General features: G+C 42.7%; 1 protein-coding gene across 3 annotated transcripts in view; it reads left to right on the top strand.

The window, feature by feature from the left end:
* TAOK3 (TAO kinase 3) overlaps positions 1–13,045 on the top strand; it is a 188,713-nt gene that overhangs the window by 139,779 nt on the left and 35,889 nt on the right. For all 3 annotated transcript variants that reach the window (XM_030220132.1, XM_030220130.1, XM_030220131.1), the window contains one exon: positions 9,718–9,954. In XM_030220132.1, the coding sequence (XP_030075992.1) occupies positions 9,718–9,954 (237 nt within the window). The remainder of the gene's footprint in view (positions 1–9,717; positions 9,955–13,045) is intronic.

A 13,045-nucleotide genomic window follows, 5' to 3' on the forward strand; every position in this document is an offset into this window, starting at 1 on the left:
AAAATGGAACGATGAGTGAGGTGATAATTTGCAGATGACATAGATCTATGCAGAGTTGTCAAAACACATGTGGATTGAGGTCTGAAAAATTCTGAGTGGTATAGAACGGGTAGAAGTGAATCGCTTTTTCATTCTGTCAAAAAGTATAAAGACCAAGAGACACTCGATGAAATTACATGAAATTACTTTTAAAACAAATAGGAGGAAATAGTTTTTCACTCAAAGAATAGTTAAGCTCTGAACTCGATTCTGGAGGATGTGGTAACAGCAGTTAGGGTATCTGGGTTTTAAAAAGGTTTGGGCAAGATGGACCATTGTTCTGACACAGTATGGCTATTCTTATGTGCTGGCAGAGTCCTTCAGCCTTTAAATGATCATTGGTTAGTGCTTCTGAGTCCGAAGTTAGCTAAGTTTGAGTTGACTAGACAGTGTGCTTTTTTTTCTTTACAGCACCTTTTCAATAGAAAAAATCTTCCTAGTTTGATAATGAGAAGAGGTATCTTTTCAAAGTTTTAAAATTCAGTTTAAAATGATGAGGCATTAGATTACGCACTTGAGAGCTTATCCTGCAGATGCAACATATACTTTTTATTCTATTTAGTGTTGAAGTTGGTGAGTGCTTATTGATGATACTACTACTTATCATTTATTTGTTACATTTGTACCCCACATTTTCCCACCTATTTGCAGGCTCAATGTAGCTTACACAGTACCGTCAAGGCATTCGCCAAGTCGGTTGAGAACAAATACAAGGTTGTATAGTGATCAAATAAGGTACATAAGTACATAAGTAGTGCCATACTGGGAAAGACCAAAGGTCCATCTAGCCCAGCATCCTGTCACCGACAGTGGCCAATCCAGGTCAAGGGCACCTGGCACGCTCCCCAAACGTAAAAACATTCCAGACAAGTTATACCTAAAAATGCGGAATTTTCCAAGTCCATTTAATAGCGGTCTATGGACTTGTCCTTTAGGAATCTATCTAACCCCTTTTTAAACTCCGTCAAGCTAACCGCCCGTACCACGTTCTCCGGCAACGAATTCCAGAGTCTAATTACACGTTGGGTGAAGAAAAATTTTCTCCGATTCGTTTTAAATTTACCACACTGTAGCTTCAACTCATGCCCTCTAGTCCTAGTATTTTTGGATAGCGTGAACAGTCGCTTCACATCCACCCGATCCAGGGTCAGGAGGGATGAAGATTGTATCTGCCTAACAATAGAAAAAAAAATTTTGTACACAACTGACATGCTGAACGTGACATTTATGCTTGACTAAAATGGATTGCCATCAAAAAAAAGGAACAACATCAACAGTTCCTGGAGCATACAAGGGAAAACAATGCCAAGAAATGCACTTCAAGAGGAAAACAGCACAACAGTTGACTCAAAAAATGGACAACCAGAAGGAACAAGCACAATTTCTAAACACTACTAGATGTATGCAGCGCTGTACACTGATGAAGATTGTTGTGTGATCTTTCTTTCATTTTTACTGGAGTACCTTTGCCTGTAATGTCAGTAAAGGTAGTATTCTAAATATCAATAAACTAAAAGTCGGTGCAGTGTTCCACAACTTGTGTGCTTTATACACATTGAGGATGTATTCCCAAAGTTGTTGTTTGATCCAGAGGAGGAAAGTAAGGCGCATTTCACAAAGCTGACATATTACAATTAGAAAACAAAATACTTTTTTCCTATTTTTGTCTGAATGTTGCTTTGGTCCTACTGTCTCTTCTGCTTTTTTTTTTAACTCTCTCCAGGGTCTCCTGTCCTTTTAGCATTTCTTTTCTATTTCCACCATTCTTCTTTCCTATGTGTCCCTGGCCCTCCTCTCCATCGTATACCCTCTGTTCCCTATCCCTCCCCTTGTGTTCAGAATTGCCCCTCTGCATCAGTGTCCCTATGCTCCATCCACTGCCAGCTAAAGAGATGCTGCTTTCACCGTGGCCTCTGCAGGCAAGGCACTGCAGTGTTTAAAAGGACCAGTGGGGCTAGATAGATGCTGGTCTTGGGTGTGGGATGGGAAGGGTAGAAAAGGAAGGGAGGGTACAACTTTGGGTGGCTCAGGGCATTTTGCAGGGCTCGCTAAATGGTAGCTATGTCCCTGGTTTTCACTTTGACATAGGATGCTGCCAACTAATCTAGACCCAGAATCTGGTATTAAGAGTGCTTCCCCAAACTTCAGGAATAAACTTCATTTCTTAGACTCATGTGGCACATGAACTTCAGATGAAAAATTCCTATTGTTGCTTGGTTTCTCATGGGCTGCACTTACCTCATACCCTGACGTACTACCATTCACAGCATTAGCTGCAGAGTGTTGTATCAGCAAGCAAACTAATTAGCAATTTATTTTAGGTTTGTTGCCTGTGAACTGTAGTCATGGAGACCTTCCTTGATGTACTTTTCCTTGAAAACAAAAGGGCAGAGGAAGAACCTGTGTGCCAGACTGAGGTCTGTTGATAGATCTTGTACTTCAACTTCTGTGATGTTGTTAATAGCTCATATATTATATAGGATTTAAATTTTATGTTGCATTAATTAACCATCCTGGGGGCTTTATTTTAAGCATCCAGGATTTGTGGTGCTCTCCAGATGTGTACAGTCTCTTCCATTCTGCTCCTGGCTCCTTATCTAATCCAAAACAAATCTGATTAGTACTTCAATATTTCACATTTGTCAGTTACTTTGCAGTCATACAAACCACATTGCCCTCTTGGACAATAAACTTCAGTAGGTTCTATTCCTCATAGCAGCATTCATTCTCTGATAAGCAAGATGAATCAGCTCTACAAGTGGATGACATGAACTGAAGGCATTAGAGTGGCATAGCTCTCTCGGAGCTTGCAATGGCCTAGAAAAGCTGAGTGTGCATGCTGTAAGCCCTTGTATGAGTGTGTGTGTATATTTTTCCCTCTTCTGTCCAAACCATATGTTCTCCAGCTCTCACCTCCGCAGTCATTTGTTTCCCTTCATTTATTCACTTTTCCTGTCCATCCCCCCAAATTCCTTTTTTGCTTTTGGATCCAAGTAATTTAAATTAGCCTGCCTGCTGTTCAATATAACTAAGGAAACCCAGTTTTTAAAAGTTGTCCTATCTGCATCAGAAAGATGGGCCACAGGGGATGGTCATGAAATCTACCATCTTTACCTCTGTTCGGCAAACTGTTAAACCTGGGCTAAAATGTCACCAAAGGTCAGCTTAATTTGCAGGCTTAAGCTTGCAGGGCACTTGACCGTATAAGAATCTGTTTCAGAGAAAAAGCAGGTAAAATCTTTGAGTCTGAGGAATTTTGTATTGCTGTCAGTAGAGCAAGATGTATTTCCTCTATGGTGGCCTGTAGAGTCCATGGATGGGAAGATGAAATCTCAGATGAAAAGTGAGATAAAGATCAGTTGAAAACCTCAATGTGGCACCGTACACCATGAAGTCAGTAACATATGGATAATACTAGTGGGTCTTGAATCTATCCATTCCCCGAGACAAGTGCTGAGAATACCGAGGCTGGGATTTCTGGTGTGAAGCAATTGGCAGAGGACCTCTTACTCCCCAAAGGGCTCAGGTGACCAACTGCAATGTTTCCTAATTCTCATTTAGATCTTGGTCTTTAACCAACAGAGGCAAAGAAAATTATCTCCCTTTTCCTGTGGTTTCTAGCAGTAGTGGAGGAGCAGCCCAGTAGTTAGAACAGCAGATTGAGAACCAGGGAATGTTGGTTCAGATCTTGTTGTGGCTCCTTGTGTTGTTGGGCAGTCACTTAAGTTTCCATTGGCTCAGGTACAAAGTTAGATTGTGAGCCCTCCAGGGGCAGGGAAGTACCTAATGTACCTCAGTGTAACTGACCTTGAACTACAACTGAAAAAGGTATGAGCTAAATCCAAAAAATCCCTTCTCTCTTCCAGCCACTTCCTTCAGCTTCTATACCTCCTTATAGATTAGCTGCTCAGACCAGCATGATCAACATTTCATTATTTATTCAAAAGTTTCCATTGTAATAGAACGGCTAATGAAATCAAACGAAGAAAATAGAAAGTATACAATGATCAGTCACGAAGAAACAAAAATTAAAGGAAAACATCTACTTATAATAAAACGCACCCTCAACGTTCTGAGGACACTGACGTCACTGCAGGCACTCAAACACCGGTTCATAAGTTCATGGTGGTGAAGCCACAACACTCACCATGTCTCCATGCCCCGCCCTCGTGTCACATGTGATGACGTCGAGAGCGGAACAAGTAGACAACCACGCAAACAAACGGGGAGGAGTAACTCCTCCCCTTCCAACGAATTGCAGCTGCCGAGGACGTGGAACAAGTACTGAACAACGTCCCTACTCCTCCCCTTCCAACGAATCCCTCCAGACAGCCGGACAATAACCAGCCGACGACGACGTGCCCATCACCTCGCCCCTTTAGCCCCATCGCCCCGTTCACGCTAACGCACCTCCCCCGCTCGCCTCCTCTTCCCCCCATCACCTTCCCTCCCCCCGTCACCCCGCCCCTCCCCTTACGCTACTATCCCTGGTGGCCTAGAGGTACCTCTTCGCTCGGGCCAGGAACGCAAGAGCCCCCTGTTTCCTGGCCGTACTGTTGCTGGTAGTTGCCCTGCTGCATGCTGTGTGAGTCCGGCTCTTGCTGTTTGAAAATGGCCGCCGAGAGTTGAAGCAGCATCGCGAGACTTCAACTCTCGGCGGCCATTTTGAAACGCCGAGAGCCGGACTCGCACAGGATGCAGCAGGCCAGCTAGCAGCAGTGGTACGGCCAGGAAACAGGGGGCTGTTGCGTTCCTGGCCCGAGCGAACAGGTACCTCTACACCACCACCGATAGTTGCGTAAGGGGAGGGGAAGGGAGTCTCATGCCCGCTAGCGCCCGTTTCATTTGAGGCAGAAACGGGCCTTTTTTTACTAGTTTTACATAATTCCATCAAACAAACAAAAAAAAACACAACAGAATAAGTTTCTGGTGAGACCCCATTTAGAGTCTGTCCAGAGGGCAGCTTCAAAATTGATCAGCGGCCTCTGTCATAAAACATATAGGGACAGGCTCATGAACCTCAAGATGTATAGGCTGGGAGAGAGGGGAATGCGATAGAGATGTTTAAATACCTCAGTGGCATTAATGTGCAGGAGGTGAGCCTTTTTCAAATGGAGGAACATGAAGTTAAGAGGAAATAGGATTAAGAGGATTCTTAAAAAAAAATACTTTTTCGTGGAATGGCCTTCCGGTGGAGGTTGTGGAGATGAGGACTGTGTCAGAATTTAAGAAAGTATGGGACAGGCACGTGGGGATCTCTTAGGAAAAGGAGGAGTTTCTGCCATGATGTTTCTATGTGTGAGAGAGAGAGAAGGTGAAAGGGAGAAATAACTCTAAACTAGTAGGGAGAGGCATGAAAATGATCTGCTGCACCCAAAAGTTTGTTGGAAAAGACAGATCTTGATTAGCCGTTTAAACTTACGGCAAGATGGTTTCTGTCTGATATCCAGAGGTAGAGAATTCCAAAGTTTAGGATTGATATACCTCAAAGCAGTATCCTGGGAAATATCCAGTTGCAGGCTGGGGGTGGGAGGAGGAGGACACATGTTGAGAGGAGCCTTAGTGTATGGACTGCGGTGTAGGAAATACATTACAGAGATCATTAAAATAGGCCAAAGCAGAAAGGAGATGCCCTGTATACACCAACATGAGGTTTTTGTACTGTCCTTGTGCACTCTGTATGTTCTGATTTGTTCGTGTGAGTTTTAGATCTGTAGTTGAATGGAGGAGAGTCTGGAGATTAGTCTGGAGACCTTGTGTTTCTTTATATGAAAACTGGAGGGAAAATGGTTTTGACACAAATTTTTATGTACATTAGCCTTGGTTCTCCACCACCGCCAACTCCAAGCTCCGCCCTTTCTGCCTCACCTCACCCCATGCTTGGAATAAACTCCCTCAGCCCATACGCCAGGCCACTCCCTGCCCATCTTCAAATCCTTGCTCAAAGCCCACCTCTTCAATGTCGCCTTCGGCACCTAACCACTACACCTCTATTCAGGAAATCTTGACTGCCCCAACTTGACATTTAGATTGTAAGCTCCTTCGAGCAGGGACTGTCTTTCTTTGTTAAACTGTACAGTGCTGCGTAACCCTAGTAGCGCTCTAGAAATGTTAAGTAGTAGTAGTACTGTCTCATAACCAGTAGTGTACTAGAGCCAGCTGGCACCGGCTTGCGAGAGCTAGTTAAGTTTCCACAAATTTTGTGAGCCAGTTGTTATGCCGCGGCGAGCCGCTGCATGGGAATGAGGTTTTGCAGGAGTCTGCAGGAATCCCCTGCAGGTCCCCAGGGTTCAGGAGTCTGCGAGCCTCTTAGTGACCAACTGCTTACTCAGAGCCTCTCAAGATGCCCAAGTACCACCTCCTCCTCCCTTCAATAATTCAGTGCAGCTGCACTTTCTCTGGCCTGATGCATGCACAGGCCAGCAGCGTCAGAGGTCACCTGATCTACTGACGCAGGTGTGGCGTCTTCTATGTACAGCTGGCCCATGCTGCATCAGCCCAGGCACAGCAAATGCGAGTGCGCTGAATTATTGACGGGAGGAGAAGGCAGTACTTGGACATCTTGGAGGACTCTGGGCAGGTAGATGGCCACCGAGAGGTTCATAGATGGTCACTAACTGGTATGTTCTTAGAGGTTTTCTTTGTGTGTAGGAATGAAATCCTTCTCGATTTTTCTGAGCTCATCTTTACTTTAGGAACAATTTTTCTCTGTGTCGATCTGGACCCACCAGCATCCCAGAACTTCCCCGAGACGCACGCTGTCATCTTGTCCCTTCTCATGACTCGTCTCTTCTCCCCGATTTGCAGGTCTAATATATCACATTTAATGTCAATACATTTATTGGGAAAAGTTAGCAGATTGGGATGCAACTCCATTTGTTAAATCTTGGATGAATAGCAAACATAGGTTGGCTACACATACAAGAGCGCAGCAAAAATCAAACAAAGCATTCTGCAAAAATCAGTTGAAGAAAGCACGAAGGCAGACGGTCTGCAAACTCCAAGATGGAAAACAAAAAGAGCAGATCGTGTGGAAATGAAATGCAATTTATTTAAACAATACAACAATATTTATATGAGTACAAACAGCCCGACACAGGCCGTGTTTCGCCCAACTGGGCTGCTTCAGGGGCTATAAAAGATATTTAAAAAAATAAATAAAATTGGTGAGTAATCTGCTATAATATTACATATCTAGGTAACATATACAGTGGTGGAAATAAGTATTTGATCCCTTGCTGATTTTGTAAGTTTGCCCACTGACAAAGACATGAGCAGCCCATAATTGAAGGGTAGGTTATTGGTAACAGTGAGAGATAGCACATCACAAATTAAATCCGGAAAATCACATTGTGGAAAGTATATGAATTTATTTGCATTCTGCAGAGGGAAATAAGTATTTAATCCCTCTGGCAAACAAGACCTAATACTTGGTGGCAAAACCCTTGTTGGCAAGCACAGCGGTCAGACGTCTTCTGTAGTTGATGATGAGGTTTGCACACATGTCAGGAGGAATTTTGGTCCACTCCTCTTTGCAGATCATCTCTAAATCATTAAGAGTTCTGGGCTGTCGCTTGGCAACTCGCAGCTTCAGCTCCCTCCATAAGTTTTCAATGGGATTAAGGTCTGGTGACTGGCTAGGCCACTCCATGACCCTAATGTGCTTCTTCCTGAGCCACTCCTTTGTTGCCTTGGCTGTATGTTTTGGGTCATTGTCGTGCTGGAAGACCCAGCCACGACCCATTTTTAAGGCCCTGGCGGAGGGAAGGAGGTTGTCACTCAGAATTGTACGGTACATGGCCCCATCCATTCTCCCATTGATGCGGTGAAGTAGTCCTGTGCCCTTAGCAGAGAAACACCCCCAAAACATAACATTTCCACCTCCATGCTTGACAGTGGGGACGGTGTTCTTTGGGTCATAGGCAGCATTTCTCTTCCTCCAAACACGGCGAGTTGAGTTCATGCCAAAGAGCTCAATTTTTGTCTCATCTGACCACAGCACCTTCTCCCAATCACTCTCGGCATCATCCAGGTGTTCACTGGCAAACTTCAGACGGGCCGTCACATGTGCCTTCCGGAGCAGGGGGACCTTGCGGGCACTGCAGGATTGCAATCCGTTATGTCGTAATGTGTTACCAATGGTTTTCATGGTGACAGTGGTCCCAGCTGCCTTGAGATCATTGACAGGTTCCCCCCTTGTAGTTGTAGGCTGATTTCTAACCTTCCTCATGATCAAGGATACCCCACGAGGTGAGATTTTGCGTGGAGCCCCAGATCTTTGTCGATTGACAGTCATTTTGTACTTCTTCCATTTTCTTACTATGGCACCAACAGTTGTCTCCTTCTCGCCCAGCGTCTTACTGATGGTTTTGTAGCCCATTCCAGCCTTGTGCAGGTGTATGATCTTGTCCCTGACATCCTTAGACAGCTCCTTGCTCTTGGCCATTTTGTAGAGGTTAGAGTCTGACTGATTCACTGAGTCTGTGGACAGGTGTCTTTCATACAGGTGACCATTGCCCACAGCTGTCTGTCATGCAGGTAACGAGTTGATTTGGAGCATCTACCTGGTCTGTAGGGGCCAGATCTCTTACTGGTTGGTGGGGGATCAAATACTTATTTCCCTCTGCAGAATGCAAATAAATTCATATACTTTCCACAATGTGATTTTCCGGATTTAATTTGTGATGTGCTATCTCTCACTGTTACCAATAACCTACCCTTCAATTATGGGCTGCTCATGTCTTTGTCAGTGGGCAAACTTACAAAATCAGCAAGGGATCAAATACTTATTTCCACCACTGTATAAAATATATACACATACATGTATATGCACGTACAACAGATATATCATGTATATACATACATAAATTTAAAATCATATGTATCTCATAAAACATGCCCTAGATATAATACTTATCGCTTGGGCAATACATATATAGAGAACATCATCTAAAATTATATCAAATATTGATAAAACAGAACTCAAAAGAAATCAAAAGAAAAGGAACAGCTATACCCTATGTATACATAAGAGTAAATTAGATTGACATAGGCTAAGACACCCACCTATACAGAAAATCCTTTGTTGCCAAATCTAGGGCATGTTTTATGAGATACATATGATTTTAAATTTATGTATGTATATACATGATATATCTGTTGTACGTGCATATACATGTATGTGTATATATTTTATATATGTTACCTAGATATGTAATATAGCAGATTACTCACCAATTTTATTTATTTTTTTAAATATCTTTTATAGCCCCTGAAGCAGCCCAGTTGGGCGAAACACGGCCTGTGTCGGGCTGTTTGTACTCATATAAATATTGTTGTATTGTTTAAATAAATTGCATTTCATTTCCACACAATCTGCTCTTTTTGTTTTCCAACCTGCAAAAATCAGTTGGCCATATAGAATTTACAGTAAAAAAATACTGTATGTTTTAATGTTTGTAAATTGGTTACTACACATATCCTTTTTACAAGTAAAATATGTCTAGTTACGTACGGTACATTCATATATAACATTTTTTGTGTGTGTTTTTTTTGCAGAGAGAGACCATTGTTAAACATTTACCAGCACACCAGTGCTCATAACCATCATAAAATAAAAGTACAAAAAAAAAATATTTAGTGCTGTTGATTAAATGTATTTGTATTGTTTGGGTTTAGGTTACAAGGCAGATCCATGAGCATGAGCAGGAGAACGAGTTACGGGAACAGATGTCAGGTTATAAGCGGATGCGGCGCCAGCACCAGAAGCAGTTGATCGCCCTGGAGAACAAGCTGAAGGCTGAGATGGATGAGCACCGCCTCAAGCTGCAGAAGGAGGTGGAAACTCATGCCAACAACTCATCCATTGAGCTGGAGAAGCTGGCCAAGAAGCAGATCATTGTCATGGACAAGGAGGCAAGTCTTGAGCAGGATTCTCAATGCTTTGTTGCAGTTGTCCAGGTTTTACCATGTCTGAGTAACTGGAACCAATGTTTCCACCATCATGCTACGGCTTTCTTTTGGGTATGTGGTGAGGCCTGCAGATTCTTTATATAGTGGGATAAGCAGTGGATTTTCCTAAATCATAGTAACATAGTAGATGACGGCAGAAAAAGACCTGCCCGGTCCATCCAGTCTGCCCAGCAAGATAAACTCATATGTGCTACTTTTTGTGTATACCTTACCTTGATTTGTACGTGTTCTTTTCATGGCACAGACCTTGTAAGTCTGCCCAGCACTATCCCCGCCTCCCAACCACCAGCCCCACCTCCCACCACCGGCTCTGGCACTGACCGTATAAGTCTGCGCAGCACTGTCCCCGCCTCCTGCCACCAGCTGTGCCACCCAATCTCGGCTAAGCTCCTTAGGATCTATTCCTTCTGAACAGGATTCCTTTATCCATCTTAATAATGGTTTATGGACTTTTATTACAGGAACTTGTCTAAACTATTTTTAAAACCTGCTAAGCTAACTGCTTTTATCACATTCTCTGGCAAAGAATTTGAGTTTAATACACAAGGAAATTTTTCGTCGACTTGTTTCAAATTTACTGCTTAGGGGCTTCAGAATTTGCCCCTTGGTCCTTGTATTTTTGAAAACAGCGAACAAGTGATTTGTCTACCCATTCCACTCTACTCAGTTTTTTTTTTTTAATACATCTCTATCATATCTCTCTGTACGTCATCTTTTCTCCAAGCTGAAGAGCCATACCCTTTTTAGCCTGTCTGCATAGTGAAGTCGCCCTGACCCCTTTATTATTTTCATTGCCCTTCGCAGTACCTTTTTCTAATTTCACTTTTTTCTTTTTTGCGATAACCAAAATTGCACACAGTATTTGAGGTGTAGTCACACCAAAAGGCACTATAATCTCAATTTTGTTCTCCATTGCTTTCTTAACTTCTAACATTCTAAGCAGGAGACTTCAACATATCGTCAGTGATGACATCTAAATCCTTTTCCTGGGAATGACTCCTAATGTGGAACCTTGCATTATGTAGCTTTAGTTTGGGTTCCTTTTCCCCACATGGATCGCTTTGCACTCTTACATTACATTTCATCTACCATTTAGATGCCCTGTTTCGTAAGATCCTCTTGCAGTTTTTCACAATCCTCTTGTGATTTAACAACTATATTTAATCACCTCACTCATTATTCCCATCTCTATGGGAATAATAATGTTAAAAAGCAGCAGTTCCAGCACAGAGCCCTGGGGAACCCCACTATCTACCCTTCTCCATTGAGAATACTGACCATTTAACCCTACTCTCTGTTTTCTATCTTTTAACGAGTACTTAATTCACAATTGCACACTGCCTCTTATCCCATGACTCTTTAATTTCCTCAGAAGTCTTTCATAAAGTACTTTGTTAAATGCCTTTTGAAAATCCAGATACACAATATCAACCAGCTGACCTTTATCCATGTATGTATTCACCCCTTCAGAGATATGTAACAGATTAGCGAGGCAAGATTTTCCTTTGCTAAATCCATGTTGGCTTTGCCCCATTAATCCATGCCTATGTTTATGCTCAGTAACTTTGTTCTTAGTAGTCGCTACCATTTTGCCTGACACCAACATCAGGCTCACTGGTCTATAATTTCCTTGGTCAGCTCCGGAACATTTTTAAAAAATTGACATTATATTGGCCATCTTTCAATCTTCCAGTATCACACTTGATTTTAAAGATAAATTACATATTAATAGCTCTGCAAGTTCCTTTTTTATTTCTGTCAGTACTCTGGGATGTATAATACCTGGTCCAGCTGATCTGCTACAATTTAGTTTTGTCACATTGCCCCATTACACCCCCCCCCCCCCCCCCCCATGATGACATTGCATTGTTGTTGAGAAGTGCACAGGATCTCTTTCTGTTTTCTGACTTCACACCCTGCTGGTTAGTGTTAATAAACAATACTGTATTTTAGTTAGATACCCTATGCCTGTTCTTTATGCATAAAGAATGTTTTCTTTGAATAAACTGTTTTCGGTCCTCTTTATATTGGATAATTGGGACTTTTATTATATTACGTTATTGTATTATGTGTTTTTGCCTCCAAGGCAGTCTTCTTTTCAAAGACTCTCTTTTATTTCCTTCCTTCCTTATCAGCATTTTGCATTTGACTTGCCATTTCTTATGCTGTTTCCTATTATCCTCAGTCGGATCCTTCTTCCATTTTCTGAAGGATGTTCTTCTAGCTCTAGTAGTTTACTTTACCTCACGTTTTAACTATGCCAGCTGTCATTTGGCCTTCCTTCTACCTTTTTTTCAATACGTAGAATATGTCTGGGCTTCTAGGAGAGTATTTGTGAACAACATCCACGCCAGAGGTCAATTTTTGACCTTTGCAGCTATTCCTTCTATGTCTGTGCTGTCCTTTTCCTTTGTCCCCAAGTTGGAGAAATGAGAGAGGACACCACCTCCTCCCTTAGCTCTTCATCAAGTATTGGGAGGTAAACCATTGAGCAGTAGTTCCCAAACCTGGTCCTGGAGGCACCCCAACCAGTCAAGTTTTCAGGAAATCCACAATGGATATTCATGAGAGAGATTTGCATGCAGTGGATATCCTGAAAACCTAACTGGAGTGCCTCCAGGATCATAAGTACATAAGTAATGCCACACTGGGAAAAGACCAAAGGTCCATCGAGCCCAGCATCCTATCCACGACAGCAGCCAATCCAGGCCAAGGGCACCTGGCAAGCTTCCCAAACGTACAAACATTCTATACATGTTATTCCTGGAATTGTGGATTTTTCCCAAGTCCATTTAGTAGCGGTTTATGGACTTGTCCTTTAGGAAACCGTCTAACCCCTTTTTAAACTCTGCCAAGCTAACCGCCTTCACCACGTTCTCCGGCAACGAATTCCAGAGTTTAATTGCGCGTTTGGTGAAGAAAACTTTTCTCCGATTTGTTTTAAATTTACTACACTGTAGTTTCATCGCATGCCCCCTAGTCCTAGTATTTTTGGAAAGCGTGAACAGACGTTTCACATCCACCTGTTCCACTC

The sequence above is a fragment of the Microcaecilia unicolor genome, chromosome 11 (genome assembly GCF_901765095.1).
Source record: "Microcaecilia unicolor chromosome 11, aMicUni1.1, whole genome shotgun sequence".
Classification (NCBI taxonomy): Eukaryota; Metazoa; Chordata; class Amphibia; order Gymnophiona; family Siphonopidae; genus Microcaecilia; species Microcaecilia unicolor.